This window comes from Amphiura filiformis, chromosome 17, assembly GCF_039555335.1.
Source record: "Amphiura filiformis chromosome 17, Afil_fr2py, whole genome shotgun sequence".
In the NCBI taxonomy this organism is placed as follows: Eukaryota; Metazoa; Echinodermata; class Ophiuroidea; order Amphilepidida; family Amphiuridae; genus Amphiura; species Amphiura filiformis.
The window spans coordinates 54,658,563-54,682,943 of record NC_092644.1 but is presented as its reverse complement, the minus strand read 5'-3'; the positions used below and the strand labels follow the sequence as shown (position 1 = coordinate 54,682,943).

Genomic DNA, 24,381 nt, shown 5'->3' with positions numbered 1-24,381 from the left:
TAGGGACCTGATAAGATTCTTGCAAGTATTTATAAGCTTTCATTTACTACAATGTGGAGCAGAGCAGAGGGTATTTGAGGCATTATGGAAGTGCTCTAAAAGTCTAAGCATGTTTTTAACAGAATAATTGAGTAGAGCAAAGCACACTTATCAATCAATATGTGCTTTTTGTTTGAAGCAAATCGGATATACAGTTTTCAAAATAGATATCAATTTATATTTTCTTTGTATCTTATTGTTTTATCAATCGCAGGCCAAGAGGGGTGGGGCAAGCAATTTTTGGCACACATTTACAGGGCACCATATTATTTATTTTGGTATGTGGTGAAACAAAACTGAACTGAACATATTTTAAAGTGTATAAAAAGGTTACAGAAATGTTCAAATATGCAAAATTTCCTCTCGCCACACTCGTATCATATCTAGACCATTCCAAAAGTTTCCAAGCGGTAACCAAAAAATAGGGCATGTGCAACGGGGGGAGGGCAATTTTTGGCATACCATTTTAAAATTTTACTCCCCTGGCTCATAATTAACCTTTTCCATTGAAGTTCAATTATTATTTAAAGGTAAGACAACTTACGCATATGTCTGTATGTAATAATATTCTTTCAATGTCATTGATGTGGGCCTTTAATCAGTGCAGTCCTCTCAACATGCATTATGTTCATTGTATGACTTCTCAGAAAAAAGGATGTCTTTACCTCAGTGTATAAAGCACAGTGTGGTTGAAACCATAGTAAATTACATTATACATTTTCATAGAACAGGATATTTGGCATAGGTTCAAATGTAAGAAACGTTTTATTGTCTTGGCGTGGTTTTCCATAATCAGCAAAAATGGGGTAGGTTTTTACAAACAAAAAATCACCCCCAAAATGCCAAATTTTTCCCAGTTTTTGAGTAAAAATTGCTGTTACAAATGAAGATGGGCTTTGAAGCTTGGGTGGGACATTCTGTCAAAACATAACTCAAGTAGCCCCCTCCCCACTGTGCTTGCTTTTGAATAATTGTCTGCTACACACCTATGACTTGACACTAAGCAGGCTGCTGATTTCTAGATCATCTGTTGGATATTCTGTTATTATTTGGAAAATTCCGCATATCTGTAATGCATGCTGCCGGAGTCACTATGATGGGCTGTATAGTAAATGTCAGTTCAATTCTTATAAACAGGAAATGTGGACAGAATTTATCATTACACAGAATCCAATAAATGTCACATTCATGTGAAACAGAAAATTTGCTACAGCTGAGGTCTGGATTTTATACAGCATGAAATTACAAAATTCTATAGAAACTAGGAAGTAATGTAATTTCAAGCAGATGTTGAACAATACATTTAAAAACAAAGAAAGAAAAGAAAATGTAATATGTAATAAAATGTGACATGTTGTTATTGAAGTGAAAAGACTCATTGGATTTGTCAAGTTTAAAGTCAGTTGAGGTTTGATGGTAAACCCATTAAGAATTTCATCATGGTTGGTAATTTTGTTTTTCATTATAGAAGTGTGTGTGTGTGAATTATTGGGGCTACTGAGGTATAAATTAGATAGTATGAATCAATTAAGATCAAGCTCAACATCATAGGATTCCATCCAAGGGTGAAAATAAGAGAGCTTGATCCAGGGGCCACTTTGGCAAAAAAGTAGCACCTGGTTCACCAAGATTTGGAGTGAAGCAGGGGGTACTTTGGATGAACCATGTGCTGGATGATTTTAAATATAAAGAAGTAGTTGCTTTGAATTTGATATTTTCAGTTTCATGAGAAAACTAAATTTAAGATGGGACCAGGGGCCATTTCAAACAGGCCCATCTCTCACTTATTTTCACCCTTGATTCCATCTAAATGCGGATATTAGTTTATGAATGGGACGAAAGGCAGACACAAAAACATTGCAATAGATTGGTCTTACATCAATACATATTTGTATAGTCACATGTTTTACTAATATTCTTGTTCGGAACTGCAAATAATATTTTTGTGGAGGGTGTCTGCCTTTCGTTTCATTTGTCAAAAAACCCTCATTTACAAATTACAGACATGCGCTTGCAGATGGAATTCTATGGTATGCAATGCATGTAGTTGCATACATTACCATGATGTTTTGATGCCATCATTTACAGGGTCCATGAATCAGAAAGGGGAAAAGTTAATAATAAAAATAGAAAAATGAAAGTTGATGTTGTCCTCTACTGCTCACAAAATGACAAAAAAAGTTTTTTTTGTACACGTGTGTCTGTACTACATGAAAGAATACCCAAGTTTTGAAGTTGCTGAATTTTTTTTTTTCACTTTTAAGAATGTTTGCATTTTAAGTTACGATGTTAAAGATTGTAAAACAGTTAACTCATCTACTTATCCAGTTTGGAAAATTACATACATTGTAAAAACAAAATTCTCCGCCAGCCTGCTCCTAACCCGGACAACCAAACAATTTAATTTGTTTCTTGGCCTTAGTGTGAATGGGATATATGGGATTACCTGGAGGAAGGGCATTGCAGCAACAGTGCCAGATATGGGATTGTATGAGGGAAATTCAAAATAGGAAGTATTCATTATTTACATTGGGTGGGGGATTTTCCTTTTTTTTTGACAAAATTTGCAATGTAGCAATACATATTATATATAGCAATACAATAACCCTAAAGTTGATGTTGTCTGTTTTTCCACATTTCTAAATTGTACATTTTTCATGTATGTTCCACATTTTCATAATAATTATAAGGAAACAAGAAAGTAGAAAAAAAGAAATCTGCCTCCCCTTGCCAAAAAGTAAAATTAGTAACAATAAAGACAAATAAATATTCCCCTACATTTCTTCATTTCCCTGTGCATTCATATTGATTAGTGCCTTTAGCACAGATTTTCATGGGCAACCATGTCAATCTTCTAAATGTTGTAATCTATTTCTACTGTATTTAACAGTTGCTCCACATGGAACGACACCTTGCATGAGCCTTGCATTCCCAATCGGCTATTTCTGCTATTCTTACTTTCCTGTTTCTGTTAATTTGTACAAATTGAAATCAATTTCAATTTATGTGCAATGATTAGTTGGTTACATCCTGGTAGTAAATCCTAGTTGGGATATGCGTTTCCGTCACAACAGTGTTGAGTTTTATGGCTTTATGGCCCATTCTTCACTGTTACCATTAAGTGCCATAAGTCATTTGTCATGCTACTGAAAATGCTATTAGAATTGACTCCCAATAGAATTTTGTCATGATGAATGCAACAATGAAATACTAAGTTCAATTTTTGGTTTAGTAGTAACAAATTATCTTGATCGCACCACATTTGCAATGTATACATTTGTATGGAGAGGGGCACATGTAATTTTACATTTATATCATGGGAGCATACCCCTCATGTGGAGCATGCCCCTCCTTCACACAAACTTCCTCACACACACGCCCCCTACCCTATTAATTAGCGGGGATATACAATGTACAATTGTACATGTGTTTTTAATAGTGTAAGCAGGGACAAAATGGCTGTCTAACATAAACTTACACACCCCCACCTCCTCTGTCATGCACACCCCCCCACACACCCCTACTTGTAAAGCCCTTCAAACAAGGAGCTACGACTTTTTCTTATGTAGCAATGGACCTTGCGCACCTGAAGCCAGGCTCCAAACCATTGAACCCATCACACTTGCTATCCATCTGAATCATGACCCTACGCGGCAAATAAGGCACAATCATCTATGCATGCATTTTTATGTTATTTACAACATGCTGGTACGGTAGATACAGGGAACCTTAAATATTCTCGGTTGCGGTGTTAACAGGGGTAGCGTTAACCCCCGATCGTGGGTGAATGACCCCTAAATTTAAAAAATATTAATTTTTCACCCTCCATATATTGAGAATGTGCAAGCTCAGGGGTGAACTCTGACCCTCTACTTTTGGACCTTACTCCTACCCCTGACTACACTGCAACATATTTTTCACCCCTGAGATTAAATTTTCACCCCATGTATTTTGATTTTCTACAAGCTCGGGAGTGAAAACACAGGAAAACAACCCCCAACTTTTGGGCCTTAATGCTACCCCTGGCGGTGTATACTCATTGCTCTGCTATTTTCGCATATGTGGCCTTGTTTGCAGGTCTTCACAAATGCACCCCTCTCACATTATATGCACACCACACCCACATGCCATTCTATCCTCCTCAATGTCATCTGAATCACTGATTGCTATAAAGTGTAGTATTTCAGCTTTGCAGGCAAAAGCAGTAGACATTGTGAAGAAATTACTTATAATGTTATTCTTTATCTTGATTTCAATTTGGGCATAGGCCTATACGAGGGGGTATCAAAAAGTTTTCGAAATCGCCCAGAAGTGAAAGGGCTATATCAATGAAATTTTGTCAGTGCAATTACTGGTCCTTATGTACACTATGGTGCAAAAATGGTCTCATAAGTATGTTTACTTTTTTTACAGGCGACGCTAGATGCTAATAACCTGCTGCCCCAGTTACTGCGCATAAACTGCAAGATTGAGAAAATTGAGGCAAGCAGCGTTATTAAGATCCTGCATTTGAAGGGTTGCAGTGCCTAGAAAATCGATGATGAAATGAAAGTTATCTTCGGTGGTGATTGTGATATTGTCACTGTTGCTTTTTGGAAAATGAATTTTTATTTCATCACAAATTTTTTGGGCACTGTAACCCTTAAAATGGAACTTAATCATGCTACATGCCTCAATTGTCTCCATTTTGCTGGTTATGCGGTTACATAGGCAGGTACTAGCCTTTCTGAAAGGCCCGTTGGTTATTTTCCCACATAAATATTGTATCAGTAAAAATACCCAGTAATAAAATAGCGCCGCCGACACGGAGCCGATGCGCGCATTCGTTTCTCGTCGCTCAGCGACTTCGCTGTCGCTGACCGCCGCTCCTTCCCACTTGACAAGGATCGTCGGGAGGGATAGCGAGTCGTCTTTGACAAAGACTAGGCAGGTACTGACATCTAGCGCCTGTAAAAAAAGTAAACATTCTTATGAGACCATTTTTGCATCATAGTGTACATAAGGACCAGTGATTGCACTGACAAAATTTCATTGATATAGCTCTTTCACTTCTGGGCAATTTCTAAAACTTTTTGATACCCCCTCGTATATTGTATTTCTGCTACCCCGCATTTGTGACGTCCGCCCCATATTTTCAACCTTGCTGCAGCCATGACAACTGACAAAAAGTGTAATTATCTGTTTTCAGGGGTTGTTGTACTGTTATACCTATTGGAGCTGCAAATAAAATTCAAAATCATTAATAATATATCTGAATGGATAATAAATGCAAGATAGCAACAATTGATCACCTGCATGTATTTCACATCCAGCACAAGAAATTTCCTGTTAATTTTCACCCACCATTTGCAAAAAGATGAAAGGGAAATGCTTGCAGGTGATGCAGAAGATAGGGATCAATTTTTCAGAGATGCTAAAAGAGGAGCAAGTAGAGTGTATTGATTAGACACATTGATTGATTAGATCTGTGTGTTTGTGTGTGAGGAATACTTTCTACACATGGTTTATGTACATTATAAATGTGAAGAATTCACTACACTGAAAATGTATTTTTTAATGCTTTTACTATATTATATATCTTTATAGTGGAACTGATTCATAAGGCTAAAGTTTGTTCAGCTTATATAAATAGACCACTTGACATGTGATGTCCATTGCCCGGCAGTATGCGTGCAAATTATGGCATTTTGCATTGTTCTTTCCCCTGCAGTGACTGGCGTACGCATCATAGTTTGCTCAGGGCACGTGCATTTTAAATCCCCCCAATTTCATATAGTAAAAGAAAGCCATTGAACAGTGTAGCAGTTCATTCAAGCATATCGACAGACCTGTCCCTCGCCTTTGTTGATAAACAATGATGCCAAGTGGTCTATAATTGGTGAAAAAAATTAGACTTTAATCATTGTGTATTGATATAGAATAGTGTGCACGCAGTTGGGCGCAGCACTTGAAACACCTAAACCTAGAATGAAGACCAACATAACCATTTATCATAGGCTTAGTTATTCTGTTCCTTTCTGATGTGAAAAATGTTGTGCCATTTTGATGTTAGTGCCACTGTAAGCAAGCAGGTGTAAATCATTTGATACAGGGAGGTATAGGTTGCCATCAAAAGGAAACAAGAGTAGGAAACACTGCAAGTACTGGCTGGCTGGTGGGAATGGCACAGTCACCTAGCTACATAGCCCTACTACAGGGCCTTATTTTCTTTTTTTTACATGCTATACTCAGAGACACGCTATACCCCGAGAACTGCTTAACCCACTAACCGCTGTCCCCGAGAATTTCTCGGGGACAGCGGTTAGTGGGTTGTGAGCTATCACTGGGTTTTTAGCAGTTCTCAGTTTATAGCATGATGTCTCGGAGTATATAGTATATATGTAAAAAAAAGAAAATAAGGCCCTGTAGTAGGGACAGCGGTTAGTGGGTTGTGAGCTATCACTGGGTTTTTAGCAGTTCTCAGTTTATAGCATGATGTCTCGGAGTATATAGTATGTAAAAAAAAGAAAATAAGGCCCTGTAGTAGGGCTATAGCTACATAGGTGATACTGATAGTGATATCGTGGAGAGAAATTTAATATGGCAATGGAAATTATGGATTATTTTCACAACTAGTAGGTCATTTAAGTAATTGTAATAATGATGATGATGACAAAAATGATGAAGTATGAAAGATTTAAACTAGGTAGAATGTTGTACATATTGGGAGAGAGCACTATACCATAAGTGAACATTTTTGCACAACATTTATTTCTGAATATATTCCTTTAATGTATAGGTAAGTGTTAAGAAACTTAGAATCGCAAATTTGAAAACAAGGGAAACAGTTCAAAATTTTCACTTTAAAAACTGTAGTCACTAGGAGCCACAACATGCTCATCTATCAGGGTTAAGTTCTTTAACCCCAATACATTTGTACATTCATTGAATGACCTTTGAAAATTTGGGCACAAAAAACTCATACCCTATAACTTGAGGTTACATTTTGCCCTATTATTGTTTCATTAAGGTTATTGAACAATGCTATTGGGATGAGGCTACTGGGATCCATAGTGAGTAACTGTATATCTCGGTACCTTACATTGCTAAGTCCGATTTCTTGTGATAAATAATACAACAGAAAGACAAACAAACCAAAGTACATGTATACATACGGTGCAGTGTGCACACCGATGCAAACAAAAAGCGGAAAAATACCAAAGCGGCTTTCTAAAAAAAGCTCCAAAAACTTTACATGTACAAGGATTTGTAATTGTTGCTTGCTGTATACAATGTAGTGTATGAAAGTTCACGTCTTTTGATTTCTATTTATAAGTATAATTGCTTTTGATATCTAGGCATTTATGTGTTTGTTACATTGGGATTTAAGCAAATAAATTATGGTTATTTATGTTCTCTACAGTTCAAAGTCCAAAATATTATACTACTTTCAATATTTTGATTTGCAAGTTGTGTTAACAAGTAAAACCCAATTAATCGCAGAGCATAATTATTTCTTTTTGAAAAACACAATATCTTGCATTTGTGTTATTGTCTTTGAGTGTTTCATGGTTGAGTGTGTTTGTTCTTGTGTAGGGGTTGGTGTGGTGTGGGAGGGGGCAGGGACAAGTACAGAAGTTATTAGAAAGAAACTGGTTCAATACATTATATTTAGAGTCCAAGCACATTTGATTTTCATGGTAAAATTCCAAACCGATTTTAAGATTATTGGAGTGTGTCATAGGAGGCAAACTTATTTGTACAAAATATCAAATTATAGTTTATATTCATAGGGTCGTGTTCAAGTTACTTTCATTTTCAATATCCACTTTCAGTGTAAAATGGAAAACAGTATGAACTAGAAACCACAGTTGTGTTTGACCAAACACGAATATCTATGCCCGTGATGACCACACCTAACCCCCTTCCCCTATTCACAAACAAAAACTTGGTGAGCACCATGTGAAACCCCTTGTTTTAAACTTTCATTTTGATATACATGTAATGCTCATAACACTAGACTGGCCCATACTCTCTCTTATACCCTACCAAGCCTTCACTCTCTCTTATATCCCATCAGACCATCAATCTCTCTAAAACACCACCAGACTGGACCACACTCTCTCTAATACCCCACCAGACCCTCACGCTCTCTTATACTCCACCAGACACTCACTCGCTCTAAAACACCACCAGACTGGCCCACACTCTCTCTAATACCCCATCAGACCCTTACTCTCTCTTAAACTCCACCAGACCATCACTCTCTCTAAAACGCCACCAGACTGGACCTCACTCTCTCTAATACCCCACCAGACCTTCACTCTCTCTTATACTCCACCAGACACTCACTCGCTCTAAAACACCACCAGGCTGATCCAAACTCTCTCTAATACCCCACCAGACCCTCACTCTCTCTTATACTCCACCAGACACTCACTCGCTCTAAAACACCAACAGGCTGACCCATACTCTCTCTAATACCCGCCAAGCCTTCACTCTCTCTTATACTCCACCAGACACTCACTCGCTCTAAAACACCAACAGGCTGACCCATACTCTCTCTAATACCCCCCCCAGCCATCACTCTCTCTTATACTCCACCAGACACTCACTAGCTCTAAAACACCACCAGACTGGACCCTCACTCTCTCTTATACTCCACCAGACACTCACTAGCTCTAAAACACCACCAGACTGGCGCACACTCTCTCTAATACCTCACCAGAACCTCACTCTCTCTTATAATCCACCAGACACTCACTCGCTCTAAAACACCCCCAGGCTGGCCCAAACTCTCTCTAATACCCCACCAAGCCACCACTCTCTCTTATACTCCATCAGACCCTCACTCTCTCTGAAACACCACCAGACTGGAGAATACCCCTTTAATCCCAAAACATTGTGTCCCTTTAAGTGGTTAACCTCTTAACCCCATTGTGCGTCTTGGACGTATATTTGAAGCCTTCATCATTGCAAATACAGGTAGCTACCAAAATGCTACCTATTATGATACACTGTAACCGGTCGTACCTATTTTGCTTTTTAAAGCATATGAACTTTGACCTCTGGGGTTGCGGCTAGCATAGCATACTTCTAGGGTCATAGGCCATCATTGTTCCAAGTATGAACCCTGAGGGCGCTATAGTAGTTGAGCTAGAGCTGTTTGAAATTTTACACATATTGCCCCCTGTAGCCCATGACCTTTGACCTTTGGGGTCGGGGGTACCCTAGGATGTATCTAGGGGTCATGGGCCATCATTGTACCAAGTATGGGCCCAGGGGCTACTTTAGTTCCTGAGCTAGAGGGGTGCAAAGGACTGATCTTGAGAAGAAGGAGAAGGCGAAGGAGAAGGAGAAGCCGAAGACTAAACACAACAAATACAATATCTATGCCCCGTTACACGGGCATAGATAATTGTGTGGTAAGTGCTTATCTCAACTAGGCCAGGGATTTGAATGTCACCAAACTTCAAACTACACTCTGATGAGTAGTAGAATTTCATTGTTTTTGTTACATCTCTTCTTGCATCACAAATTTGTTATAAATAAAAGCAATCATTATTGTTTTAAATTCTTCCAACTTGAGAAAAAAAAATGTTAATTTTTACATGCAGCCCAATTCTCTTATCCAGCTATAATGGGACCAGTCATTAGCTGTAAGTGAAAAATCAGAAGATGTGACGATAAAAAATTACTAAAGATGATATTTGAGTGTTGAATGCAACATAGAAATATGTTCTTCTGATACTTGAGAGCATGAATTCAAGATGTCAAAGCATAAAAAACTTATTCTCCCATGATATGAAGATGACACAGTAAAATAATTTGCACTGACTTTATAATCTCTCCTAATTCACAGGTGGCTGGTTTACCTCTTTTTATCTAAAGAAATATTATGAGGAAATTATCTCCCAGTATGTATAAATCATTTTCAATCATTTGTGTTGTATTTTCTATCTTGTGCAGGTTAACATCTGGGTCTTGGCTAACAACAGGTTGGTTTACCATCCAGCTAGCAAGGAATATATGTGATGATATTCATATGTATGGCATGATTAGTGATGATTACTGCAAGTAAGTATGGCTCACAGATCCTGAGTGTCAGTGCTTTGGTTGTGTGATTTGTGTTCAGTTTTTAAACCTTTATAATTACTTTGTAACAGGTATATGCTGTATCAAAATGGTTGGTATTCATCAGTTTCTATTGGTTATGGAGAAGACTGCCACATCAAAATACATTACAAGATCTACCTTATTAGTAGATTAATGCTATAAAAGGCCAAACTATACATTTTGGTAAACAAAGAGGATTTAATTTTGTATTTGGAAGAACCAGCAGACTTTTCAGTAAAAATCCAAACTGGTGTGTACCAATGTTTTGATACGGTCAGTACAATTCACTTAACAATTTTCTTTCACATGACCAACAGGAAAAATGTGGTTTTTTTTTCCAACTGGTTAGTACATGTAACACACATGTCAGGCCCAACAGAACGACTTAAACATGGTACGGTCCTGTCATGTGTATACACATGAATTGTGGAACATTGTAATCCCTAATATATTTGCTTTTGCTGTGCATAACATTTCACAAAGAAGTTAACATGCACATTATACTGGTACGGTCAGATTGTTCGCTTCTTTCCTTTTTCATCACCAATTTAGGTGAATCACATTGGCGTGGGGGGAGGGGGTCCTTTGGGGGCTGAAGCCCCGGACTTATGAATGTAAAATCAGCCGTTTTTTGGCAGTTTTAGCCATTAAGCCCCCCTAACTCTGAAAGCCCCTCTGAGTGAATCAAGTTGTAAAATGGAAATATGTCATCACTGCCTTTTCATCGTGCAAGAAATTTAGCATTACACTTGCAAAATTGCTCCATTCAAATGAACAAATTGTGGGATTTTGCCTTCCACACACACATACAAGTAACAAACAGGAACCAATTTTAAACAAAGGAGACGTTCACCTTAGGATGGCTGTCTCCTGTGGATATGAATCTGTGGTAATTGGTATGCCTATTTAAGTAGCAGCACATGTGGGAGCAAGAAGTCAATATTTATACTGGTAACCACAGTGACGTTGTCTAGACAAACATGGATTTGAACTTGAAAATTAGAACATGACCTTTGACCTTAACCAGATCATTTATAGTGCAAGGACCAGATTTCACCCCTTAGTTTATTCATCACTTGGGAAGAGTCAGGAGGGGATAAATTGGCTGGTATGGTTCTATCATCCTAGTTGGGTAGTAGGGTTGCCAAACCCACTATTTGGTTGCCGAATTGGGCAACTTTTGAAGATATTTCCTGCAACTTTTGACCATTTCCTGTCCCATAGAAACCAATGGTTAAGAAAAAATTGTATGACTTTTCAACATTGGCTCCCCAGAACTCTGGTAGTTACATGTCCCATAAAAACCAATGGTTTAATTAGAGAAAGAAGTTATTTTTTATGTTTCATTTGGCAAAACAGGATAATATTTTTCTGGAATAGGGAGTAGGACTGAAAATTGTTGGTAGCCCTGGGTAGAGTAGATAGGAGGGGATGAGAGTTACCAGTTCTGATAAAGAAGGTGCTTGTTATACTTTAGAAATCACTCGCTGACTGGGACAGTTGACCCAATTCCATTTAGTACATCAAGCATTTCATTTTTGTACCATAAATTGGAAAAATTCATTTCAGATCTCTGTAAATTTAAGGATTGTATTATAGACACACACCCACACAACCCCCACACATCCCCACACCCACAACATATAATGCTTTCATTCATAGGCATGATTGCAGTATGCACATGCTTGTGCCACCAGGGTTTGCTTATCCCCCACACACACATATTCTCCCTACCCAAACACCCCACCCATGCACACAAACAAACACACATACTAAAAATCTAATAGAAAGAAAGGAAAACAAACAAACAAAACCAACACTATTTATGCAAATCTGCATCTATGAATAAAGGGAAAAGCCATATACCCCAGCAGAAGAAAATTGACCCACACTCATATATTAAAAAAATAAAAAATTGTGGCATTCAAATTTCACTATGCTGTGCATAGTTGACGCGATACAGACCAAAATTAAGATACTAGTGAAATCAGTTGCATTGACAGTATCTCATTAAATGACCACTTGAGGCATATAGACGGTAGAAGAGAATCCTGTCTATGCTTGACCACACTAATGACCACCGGATGCCAGACCACCATTGTATTACTTACCAGTAAAGTACAACATGCAAAATGCGATGGGCTTCATGTAGATTTTTTTATCAGTATTATTATTAAACATGTAGTATGGTCGGGAGTACCCGGAGTCCTAATGCATGATTACAGAGGTATCCTATTTCAGAACCGAGGAGTGTGAATAAAAAGGTTGATGCAACAAGCTAATAATTTGGGAAGCTCCTGTACTTTTGTCCAGAGCAAGACTAGACTCATAGGTCTGGCTCCAGCAAAAAGCTGAAAATCAAAATAGAAAATGTTGAAATCAGCTGTAAGCTGAACTCTCAGACCCCTGATAAATTTATTTATTTGTAATATTAACATTTTATTTATACAAAATATAGTCTCATCAGCACAAAATGAATTCTTAGATTGAACACTATAATTTGTGTGGAAATAGCTCATTTTGATTTGAAATTTAAGTCTTATAATTATTTATAAGTGGATAATCAAATGGATTCAATAGAGTAAAAGTGTACCAGTCATCCAAATTGAAAAACAGGAAAGGGATCAAATAAAAGCACTTCACTTGTGTCAAGTCACTGCCAATTCAATTGAAATATTGGCCTGATCTACATATTCTGTAGCAGCATCCTGTCATCAGGTTGCTATTAACGCCAGTACAGGTTCACAACTTGGGAGTTATCAAAAATAAATTAAAACTGACAATTTTTTTCTTCAGCTGATCATCATGCTACTAGCAGCTAGAAAGGAGATGGCAGTAGCTGATGATATGACCTTACAGGTTGATATCAGGAAAAAGTGGAATTTTTGCTTAACACTAATTTTTGTGCTTTACGCGCTCAACAGAGCTATAAACATGAAAATTGAAACACCCAAATATGTTGGAGGAGTCACACCTTTTGGTGACAGTGTCTTGATGCTTCTGACTCTTCCTGGCTAGCCCATTGGGTTTATTTTTACTTTTATTTCCTTTTGTATGTATTGCGTAATTTTACTTTGCTTTTTGATGTATTTTTAGCCGAATTTGTAAAATAAAAAATAAATAAAAATGTTCTTTTATGCATCTGTCTCATGTGCGGAAAATCAAAATCATGAATTTAAGAACAAGTGAAGAGTTCAAAACTGGGAAATCGCCAAATATTACATACATGAAAATACACTAGTATGTGACTTGATTACAGCAAAATGATCTTGATGTCTACCATCTCCACATCCTATACATAGAGGGCTATTCCATTTGAAATCCACACCCCTATATGGAAGACATGACCTTAATCTCAAATGGGACTACCTGAATGGGTGAACCCATTTGAAATCTAAATTTGAAGGGGGTGTAGATTTCAAATGGGTTCGCACATTCAGGTAGTTCTATTTTGAAATTTACATTCCCTGTATGGGAGATTAAGGTAATGGCTTCTGTGGGGCAGTATGGGTTTCTACTGGAATAGTCCATTTACACTTAAAATTCTGATACGGCCGTCAAAATTGTTTGTGAGATATGACTGTGTTTTGTGTTAAAATAACAAACAAAATATCTGTCGGGATATCTGTGTATAACTTAAATCAATTTTCTGGATACATTTTGTTTGATTCCATCACATAAATAGCTTCAAGCATTAGATGTCTTGATGTAAAATATGCCTGTTCATTTATACTTGACAGATAGATCCAAATGATATTGACATGTTATGTTGTACTCAGGAGGCCCGTAGCCAAAACTTTTTTTCATGGGGGTGCAAATTTTCCAAATGCAGGCATTTTCAAGGGAATTCTTTATTCTAGCCAAAAATAGACCTTTACTCTACAATTGATTTTTGGAGCTTATATTTTAGACTAATTTCACGGAGCGTTTGCCAATTTATGGAGAGTGTGCACCTACCCTCATGCACCCCTTGTGTTATATTCTTTAACTAAATTCATGAATACATTTGACACATGTTATTGAATGTGAATTTCAATTTCAGTAGGCAAAGCAGTTAAGTAAGATTTGATGTGCCTTGATAGGGTTCGTTAGCAGGTGCAATTCAACACTAAGCGTTTCATGACAAAAAAAGTTTATTATTTTTATTATTCAACAAATTTGATCAAAAATGCAATAACACGTCTAGTAGAATTTTATGGCATTGATTTTAGAGACACATGTGATTTCTATGTGTTGACTGTCTCGCAGTTGGTTAAAAATGCAATAACACATTGTAGAATTTCATGTCATCGATTTTACGAGATATGTGTATATGTTGACTGTCTCACAGTTGGTTTATTACTCCTAAAGATATTAATTTTGCATTTGGGGTTAACTAAGCCTGAAACCGATTGGTTTATTTGGGCATTTTGTGATTCTAGCATCCCCTCTTTAGGACATGGTTCAATAAATATCCACAAAAAAAGCTTATTTCAGTTGATTGCAAATTATTTCTTTGAATTTGGTGGTTGAAAAAAATTCTATCAATAACAGGTCAACACACATGTATTCCTGATATTTAGTTAGGCCTATTTGATAAGGCCATGAAGCCAGACATGTTATAATTTCCAGTGAATTTTGACCTGTGATATTTTGTAGTGAGCAGGAAGTACAGGATTGCATGTTGATGTTGATAAAAATATTGATAACAAACATTTTTGCGAGCATAATAATTTCATACAAGAAATGCAATGCAATGTACATTATATATTTCCAATTGTGAATAATTCATTTAGTTAAAATATATATTCTGATAAAGACTAGATTAGTAATTGGTGCTGTATGGTATTAAACATATAAACATATTTCTTTGTTATTTGTCAAAATATCTTCCTTTACCAGAGGGACCTAATGTTATATTAATTGTAACCACCCTAATTTTGTAAGCCTTATAATTTCACAAACATATTATAACAGCAGAACTTTAAATTGAAACAAATTTTAGATATCATATTTGTGGGGATTTGGGCTCCTTGCACAAAGTCCACACAAACAGATGTCTCATGTGTTTCTTGTATACAAAAAAAAGCAGACAAGCGAAGTATTTTTTTTCAGTGACACTTTCAGGATATGTCAAGTGTGTGCTAATGATGAAACCTATTAAATTTGAATGGTAGTCGACATCTACAAAAAGAATAACGAAGTATTCAGAATTGTACTAATTTAGTTGGACGTTCACAAAGTCACCCAATATTATACCTTATTAATCTGCATTGGCAACTTTGTATTGCGTGCGATCCAACCAGAGGTTGGACCATATCGTCGTGCACATAGTCGTGCATATCCGGTTTTGCCGACCGTTGCCATTGGTTACGAATTTATACTTCTATCTCAGACTGGCTGAGGGCCAATCAAGTGGAAGTTGCCCAATAGTCATGATAGTATATCCCCCCATTGACTCGGTCGCTTTTAGAGTCGTAACGATGTGGTATCGCCGCTTCATTGAAACGTGAACGCCGTTTGTACACAGAGACTGGCTTATGCCACTGTGTGTGTCATTGGGATCTATACAAGCGTAGCAACATTTTTTTTGCAATTGAGTCAATTTATATAAAATTGGTACTCACAGATCTGATTTCTAAATCATAATTATCCTGTTTAATGTATCCAAGTACCTTACACTTGGAATTTGTGATACTTCAAAGATAATTTTTGAGCCATCGACCTTACGAGATGAAACAATGCAAGTCACAAGATCTCGCGAGATGACCCACCTCTTTTACAGCCGGTTTCTGTCTTCAAGTCATGTTCGCGATACAGCCACGTTGCACTCTGGGGTCGAGACTAATCAGTTACGTCGTTAACAACGAGTAAACAAAATGGCTGGGAAAAGCGGAGAAAATTGTGTCCTTAAAAGTGTTTCAGCGTGACGATCAGAAACCTCAAAAAACAATTTTTGTTGGGCCGCGCTTGATATGCTAATGATATACAGGTACATTGTAGGATATAAATTGGATGGTAAATAAGCCAAATATTGCAAGAAATCTACTCGCTAGAATCCTAGCGACCCATAAAAAAAATGACCGTCCATGCGAATGTAATATCGAAATCGTAAAATCCCTACTAGTAATAGACCTACTTGTCACTAATCGTGGCGCGTGATCAAGTCGTGATAAAAAGGTCAAAGTGGCTGATCAATGTGTGGGCAAATGTTCAAGTGGCTTTTTGACCAATCGGCTTTCTAGCAGTAAAATATGGGGACCAATCAGGTTGTATCAATGTGATACCAATAAACTATGATGTATGACTCATCTTGTTAGGCCTACTAAAAATAAAATTAGGTTTCCGGTAACCCATCGCCCTCTTTTTTGGTGCATAAAAAAATTATTTATGCCACTTTTGGAAAAAATAAAAATTTTCAAGAGTCGTCCGTGTCGAAATTCTGACATGAAATAATTTATGCCACTTGGAAAAAATAAAATTTTTCAAGAGTCGTCTGTGTCGAAATTCTGATATGAAGTTGTTGGAAATCACATTATTTTATTTCCCCCCGACTTTCTGCCATTCAATGATTAAAGAAATACAGTTGAATTGATAGATAATATTTATCGCGATATAGGCCTATACTGCACAACTATTTTATTTATGAAAACAGCGTGCAGCAGGACTCGTAATATTAAGTAGGCCTACAACTATTGAAAAACTATTGAACTACCCAGCAAACACAAAAAGCGTTTTAAAAGCGTTTTAAATAAGTTATATTTTGGCTTTTGGTTTAGCTAAAAAGCGTTTTAATAACATTAAAATGTCGGGTTATATAAAGGTCATGATAATGTTTTAAAGCGTTTTGTATGAAAACACAATACAACAATATTTTTCAATGTTTTCAAAAAATGTTATTGTAAACTATTTTTACAAACATTTTTGCCAAATATTGTGTCAATACTTAAATAACATTATGTTAAAATGTTTGAACCCAGCAAACACAGAAATGTTCTTAAAATGTTTTTTTCAAAACCTTTTAATAACATTTAAATGTCGGGTTATATAAAGGTCATGAAAACGTTTTTAAAACGTTATTGAAAATATTTTGGGCAAACATTTTTTCGCAAATAAACCCAAAATAAAATTCTGTTTAGAATGTTTTGTATCAAGATTTTCAAGAATGTTTTTGGAATGTTATTAAAAGCGTTTTTATACCCTTTATATAACCCGACATTTAAACGTTTTCTGTAAAACATTTTTGTTTGCTGAGCAGTAGATTATCAAAAATGTTTTTAAGGTTATGAAAATGTTTTATACTCTTAATATACCCTTTATATAACCCGACATTTAAACGTTTTCTGACAACCTTTTATAAACTTTTGCGAATGATGTCGAAAACGTTTTGTGTTTGCTGGGTATTTTGTCTGTGTCCGCAACAAATTTGATAAAAACGGTAATAGTAGGCCTAACACTATAAGACAAAGGCCTAACGCTCATTAAATCGGTGTTGTTGTCGAACTAATTCCCATAAAGCTCGTATTAAAAAGAGCAAGTAATAAAAAGTTAAAATGCTAAAAATGATGTAGGCGAAAATTTGTGTAATCTTGTCCTAGACACTCAACGATAAACCCCTATCAAGTATGAATAAAAGACTGTTCATTTCAATTTATAAACGTTGAGGAAGTTGTGCATTTTGTCAGCACCGATATAATAAAAATTAAAACTACTAACCTGGCAGATTTCAGGATTAACCAACATTTATTTTCTCATGCCGCTCGCCCAGGCCTGCATATTATCCCGTCAAGAAACTCAACCCTAGGCCTACCTTTTTCAACATGTAAATATAATTCCATAGCGATAAATAGTGAACGTTGCATTGAAGATGAGGATACTTGGATGATACAGATAGATATTAAGCACATGTTAAATGGGGGGTATGGGGATGTCCCAGTTTGTTTTACAAGGGCAATTATTATTTGACCCAAACTTTTTGGTGGGTGGGTTCATCATGACCCGAGACAGAACAAGTTTGTATTGGTTAATGGGTCAAGGTCATCCAGGGGTCATCTGAGGTCAAATTAGTAAAAACTATCATATGGGCATGAAACTTGATAGGGTAGATTCAATATTTAGAGCCAAATTTGTGGAGGGTAATTTCGGGGTCACCAAAGGTCAAATTAGTAAAAACTGTCACATCACATTGGCATGATACTTGGTGGGTACAGTCAATATTTAGAGCCAAAATTTTGGAAGGTCATTTTGGGGTCACCAGAGGTCATCTGAGGTCAAATTATTAAAAACTGACATATGGGCATGACAATTGGTTAGTACAGTCAAGGGGGCGCAACACTAAATCACTACGCATTTTATGTAAGAACGAAATTAAGCTAATATAGTCCATAGTGAGTATGAGATTGTAGCGACCATATCTACCGACATGTTCACTTTAAATCACTCAATATCAGCTCATATGAATTCGACAAGTGTCTTCAATGATAACATGCAGAAAAAAACGGACATTTTATCTCAAAAGCAATTCTCTGTGGCGGATGAAGACAACTTCCGATTTTGAAATGTGAGTGGTGAATTTAGTATATTTTTAGGCCATATTTTTTGCACCGCTAAATAGCGAAAAAAGTCAACGGTCATCGATATATGCCGACAAAAGTTTTGGAATCTACAGAAATAGAGCTTTAATTTGATACCAAATTTATTTTGTCAAGTATTGCAGGGACGCCAGGAATGGCGCTCGAAGTAGGCCAAAATCACACGTTATCCTATGGGACGCTTATTTAGTGTTGCGCCCCCTTTGTAACGGCCGTCGCTATGAACGCGTTCTTTTTACATTCTTCGCGTAAAATAAGAAATGCGCGTCATGAAATGTGTTCTATTTCAATTGTAGAAGAATGGGGATCCGAGCGGTCAGCACGTGGGCTGGTTATTTAAAACCATATTTAGGGAAAAATAATACACAATGCAGAGCATGAGAGAAAAATATATGAGCAGATAAACAATTTTTTTATATATAAAGAACAATAAAAACGAGTGTCATCATAACCACCTTAAGCTTCTTAAAATCTACAATGTTATTGTTACATGTCTTACTCTACTGATTGCTGTCATTGATTTTTAACCATTGAATACCAAAATTTAACTGGTGTTTTATATGCGTGGATCTGCCTTGATTTGTTCACTTGAAAGTGTGAGTCCCAATGCTGGAAGAATGAGTTTATGATTTTGTTCAATCTCTGCTGTAATTCAGAACGAATGAGTCCAAATATTTGACGAATGTATGAGTGCATACCTGAGGTCATTATGATTTTAAGTATGAGTCTTTTCATTGCGAAACACCTCAACAGGCGCCGCCAATCTCCATGAGAAATGAAATCGCTGAGTAAATTACCAACACAACAGCATCCGCCACAAACGATATGGGTCAGTCTCATGATTTGTCAAGATCCACCAGGTATCAAGGCGTGTACATGTCTTTAGGCCGACTCCCAATGCAGAGCGCCACTGAGCGCTGACAAACGGGACTGCTCTATAATCCGACGCTTTATAGAGCTTCCACCGACAAAACTGCCACAATCTACATTTCAGCTCCATACATTGTATACACAGCGCAACATTAATGATACACTTCACCATGCTCATGTCTCACAATCACAATGAGTCTCATACGATGACTGAAAGTCGTCATTTTAATCGGTTTCATCTGGCCAGATCCACAGCTCACTAAATCACAAATTCAGCCTCGGAAGAATCTTGATCGTCTCCCAAGCTGATTAATTAAGTTTAATTATCCATAATCATGTCCAATCAGTGCAATTTCACGGCAAATCACGGCCGGTTCCATCACATTAAATCAACGTCACTCGCCATTGTTTTGATTCACATCATCATCTGACCTCAAAATATTTGACCCCAGGCTTTTTGACCTCAAGGCTTCCACTTTTATCTGTGTGTTGTGTTACCCGGGGTAAGTGGACCGGGCATTGATGTAAACATAATTTTAATACACAATCACAAATATTTTAAGTCATATTAGGAAGCATGCACATTTTTATAGGGTCTTACACTACAACAACAAAATAATATTAGTGACCAAAGTTCATGACCTTGCTGAACTTGCATAACTGATAAACAATAAGGCGCACACCACTATAAGAAAACATAAAATACACTTGAAACAACTGATCGATAACAATGCCAGGATTTTATAATATGATTGCAGAAATGATGGATTTGACACCATACGAAAAGATAAATAAACAAGAAAATTTGTAAAGTTCAAAACATGTCCTTTTAATAGCAGCCCTATCATAAATTTTGCGGGAAGAGATCATAAGGTTTTTCAGGCAGACCACACAGAAAATGACCAAGTTTAATGATTGGCGGAGCATACTTCTCCCTAAACACAGGCTAGTCCTCTTTTAAAAATCATACTGCAGTCACACTCATACAGTTCCTTTAATTCGTTATCTAAATTAACCGTCAAAATTCCGTGCGAAAAAATACCCTACATTTGTCTTAATTACTCGGCCCAAATTTTGTTACAGAGCCCCCATCGAAGACGATGCCGCCCCGGCATAAAGGCTGACATCAACAAAAAGAGACAAAATTTGGGCTGCTACACATCATGTAACTTTAAAAAAATGGGTTAAACAAAACAAGAGTTAACGATCGGTGTTATGACATAATAATGATTAATACAAGTACCGGCGCCGGTACACAATAATAAATGAGCACATACAAACATGTTACATAAGCATAAGTATATGTAGTTGCTTCATAACACAAAAGTGAGTCTATATTTAGCTCAGTTGCGTCTACATTGTCTCCCATGATCTCCACACATGTATGCCCCGTGTCCTTTGGTTACCGCTACTGTCTTTCAAACTTTTTACTGCCGTAGGCTTACTATATCGTCCACTTCTTTTAACTTTTTCATTCCTGTACCACGTCGACAACATTTCTTCACAATGTACCATCATCATAATTAATAACTCTTCCTTGCGTGACGGGCGGCCCCGGCCGGTGGCCGCATGCGATCACTCTCCAATACAATACGAATACCGGTACTTCTATAGTGTCCTTTTTACTTTTTAGTATCAATCCATGGCCAGGGATCCACGGTATTGATTATCCACTCTTCGATGCCAACATTTGTGATTGTGGTACGTAGCACACACTCTTAAGTCTTCTTCTGAAGTGCAGATGAGACAATGTTTAAACTAGTATTTATTGTTCGTCATCTGACAAAGCTATCTATAGCAGGCTCACTATTTGATTATTACTGGCTCAGAACCATTTTTACCAAAGTCAATTTCTTCAGCACAAGGCCTCCAGTTTTTCAAAGAACTTGCTCCCTAAATAGGCAACAATTTATAGAGTCCTGCAGTATTGGCGTAGCGTACAATCTCTCTGCTACCAGCGCCAAGCAGTGGTACATGTATGAGAATATATACTTTTTTTAAAAACCAATGTCACTTCAATGCAAAACAACATGTTCATTATTTGACAGTACTTTCACAAACATTTTTCAATCCAAACACATGCATAAAATACAACCATACCAAAACCGCCAAATCATCCCACTTCTGACACCATTTTGTAAAAGAATGGGGATCCGAGCGGTCAGCACGTGGGCTGGTTATTTAAAACCATATTTAGGGAAAAATAATACACAATGCAGAGCATGAGAGAAAAATATATGAGCAGATAAACAATTTTTTATATATAAAGAACAATAAAACGAGTGTCATCATAGCCACTTTAAGCTTCTTAAAATCTACAATGTTATTGTTACATGTCTTACTCTACTGATTGCTGTCATTGATTTTTAACCATTGAATACCAAAATTTAACTGGTGTTTTATATGCGTGGATCTGCCTTGATTTGTTCACTTGAAAGTGTGAGTCCCAATGCTGGAAGAATGAGTTTATGATTTTGTTCAATCTCTGCTGTAATTCAGAGCGAATGAGTCCAAATATTTGACGAATGTATGAGTGCATACCTGAGGTCATTATGATTTTAAGTATGAGTCTTTTCATTGCGAAACACCTCAACAGGCGCCGCCAATCTCCGCAGAAATGAAATCGCTGAGTAAATTACCAACACAACAGCATCCGCCACAAACGATATGGGTCAGTCTCATGATTTGTCAAGATCCACCAGGTATCAAGACGTGTACATGTCTTTAGGCCGACTCCCAATGCAGAGCGCCACTGAGCGCTGACAAACGGGGACTGCTCTATAATCCGACGCTTTATAGAGCTTCCACCGACAAAACTGCCACAATCTACATTTCAGCTCCATACATTGTATACACAGCGCAACATTAATGATACACTTCACCATGCTCATGTCTCACAATCACAACGAGTCTCATACGATGACTGAAAGTCGTCATTTTAATCGGTTTCATCTGGCCAGATCCACAGCTCACTAAATCACAAATTCAGCCTCGGAAGAATCTTGATCGTCTCCCAAGCTGATTAATTAAGTTTAATTATCCATAATCATGTCCAATCAGTGCAATTTCACGGCAAATCACGGCCGGTTCCATCACATTAAATCAACGTCACTCGCCATTGTTTTGATTCACATCATCATCTGACCTCAAAATATTTGACCCCAGGCTTTTTGACCTCAAGGCTTCCACTTTTATCTGTGTGTTGTGTTACCCGGGGTAAGTGGACCGGGCATTGATGTAAACATAATTTTAATACACAATCACAAATATTTTAAGTCATATTAGGAAGCATGCACATTTTTATAGGGTCTTACACTACAACAACAAAATAATATTAGTGACCAAAGTTCATGACCTTGCTGAACTTGCATAACTGATAAACAATAAGGGCGCACACCACTATAAGAAAACATAAAATACACTTGAAACAACTGATCGATAACAATGCCAGGATTTTATAATATGATTGCAGAAATGATGGATTTGACACCATACGAAAAGATAAATAAACAAGAAAATTTGTAAAGTTCAAAACATGTCCTTTTAATAGCAGCCCTATCATAAATTTTGCGGGAAGAGATCATAAGGTTTTTCAGGCAGACCACACAGAAAATGACCAAGTTTAATGATTGGCGGAGCATACTTCTCCCTAAACACAGGCTAGTCCTCTTTAAAAATCATACTGCAGTCACACTCATACAGTTCCTTTAATTCGTTATCTAAATTAACCGTCAAAATAAGTGCGAAAAAATACCCTACATTTGTCTTAATTACTCGGCCCAAATTTTGTTACACAATCATGATGATAAACAAGGATTTGAAAAAGTCACCCTGATGAATTATTATTGGGAAAAATGCTTTATTGGCCGAGCAGGCGCCTGCAAAGTCTAGAAATTGTATCCAAAAATCTTCAAAAGGCTCAAAATGGGTTTTAAAGTTAATAGGCATTGTTAATCTGCATGAAGCCGTTTTGCTGCATATTCAGTAGGCCTATGCAAAAAGACCATAATTGTTACTACTGAAACGGGGGGGGGGGTGTTTGCACTTCACACTCATTAACAAGTGCTTTAAAAACAAAATGGCAAGACAGATAATCTAGAAAAGAAATTAAACTTGGTTCAAAGACGTGCTTAAATTGTTGTCTGTCACTAGTTTTAGTGAGTTTTGTGCAAACTCTAGCATATTGGAGGAAAAGTCGAAATATGCGATTTTCCGCATTTCGCACTGATCTTTAAAACAACATTTCTCTTGAACGAAATGTCGCAGAGACATGAAATTTTCGGCGTTGAGCTACAAATTTTCTCTAATTTAATTAATTAGTGACAAATGTGGATTTTGAAAACTTTTAAATCCTTATAAAGGCGCAACACTAAATCACTCGCATTTTATGTAAGAACGAAATTGCTAATATAGTCCATAGTGAGTATGAGATTGTAGCGACCATATCTACCGACATGTTCACTTTAAATCACTCAATATCAGCTCATATGAATTCGACAAGTGTCTTCAATGATAACATGCAGAAAAAAACGGACATTTTATCTCAAAAGCAATTCTCTGTGGCGGATGAAGACAACTTCCGATTTTGAAATGTGAGTGGTGAATTTAGTATATTTTAGGCCATATTTTTTGCACATGAAATAGCGAAAAAAAGTCAACGGTCATCGATATATGCCGACAAAAGTTTTGGAATCTACAGAAATAGAGCTTTAATTTGATACCAAATTTATTTTGTCAAGTATTGCAGGGACGCCAGGAATGGCGCTTCAAGTAGGCCAAAATCACACGTTATCCTATGGGACGCTTA

The 24,381-nt window shown here is 37.0% G+C and overlaps 1 protein-coding gene across 2 annotated transcripts in view; it reads left to right on the top strand.

Annotated features, from left to right (window-relative positions):
• LOC140138004 (alpha-N-acetyl-neuraminyl-2,3-beta-galactosyl-1,3-N-acetyl-galactosaminide alpha-2,6-sialyltransferase-like) overlaps positions 1–24,381 on the top strand; it is a 54,041-nt gene that overhangs the window by 14,807 nt on the left and 14,853 nt on the right. For both annotated transcript variants that reach the window (XM_072159833.1, XM_072159834.1), the window contains exon 4: positions 9,988–10,095. In XM_072159833.1, the coding sequence (XP_072015934.1) occupies positions 9,988–10,095 (108 nt within the window). The remainder of the gene's footprint in view (positions 1–9,987; positions 10,096–24,381) is intronic.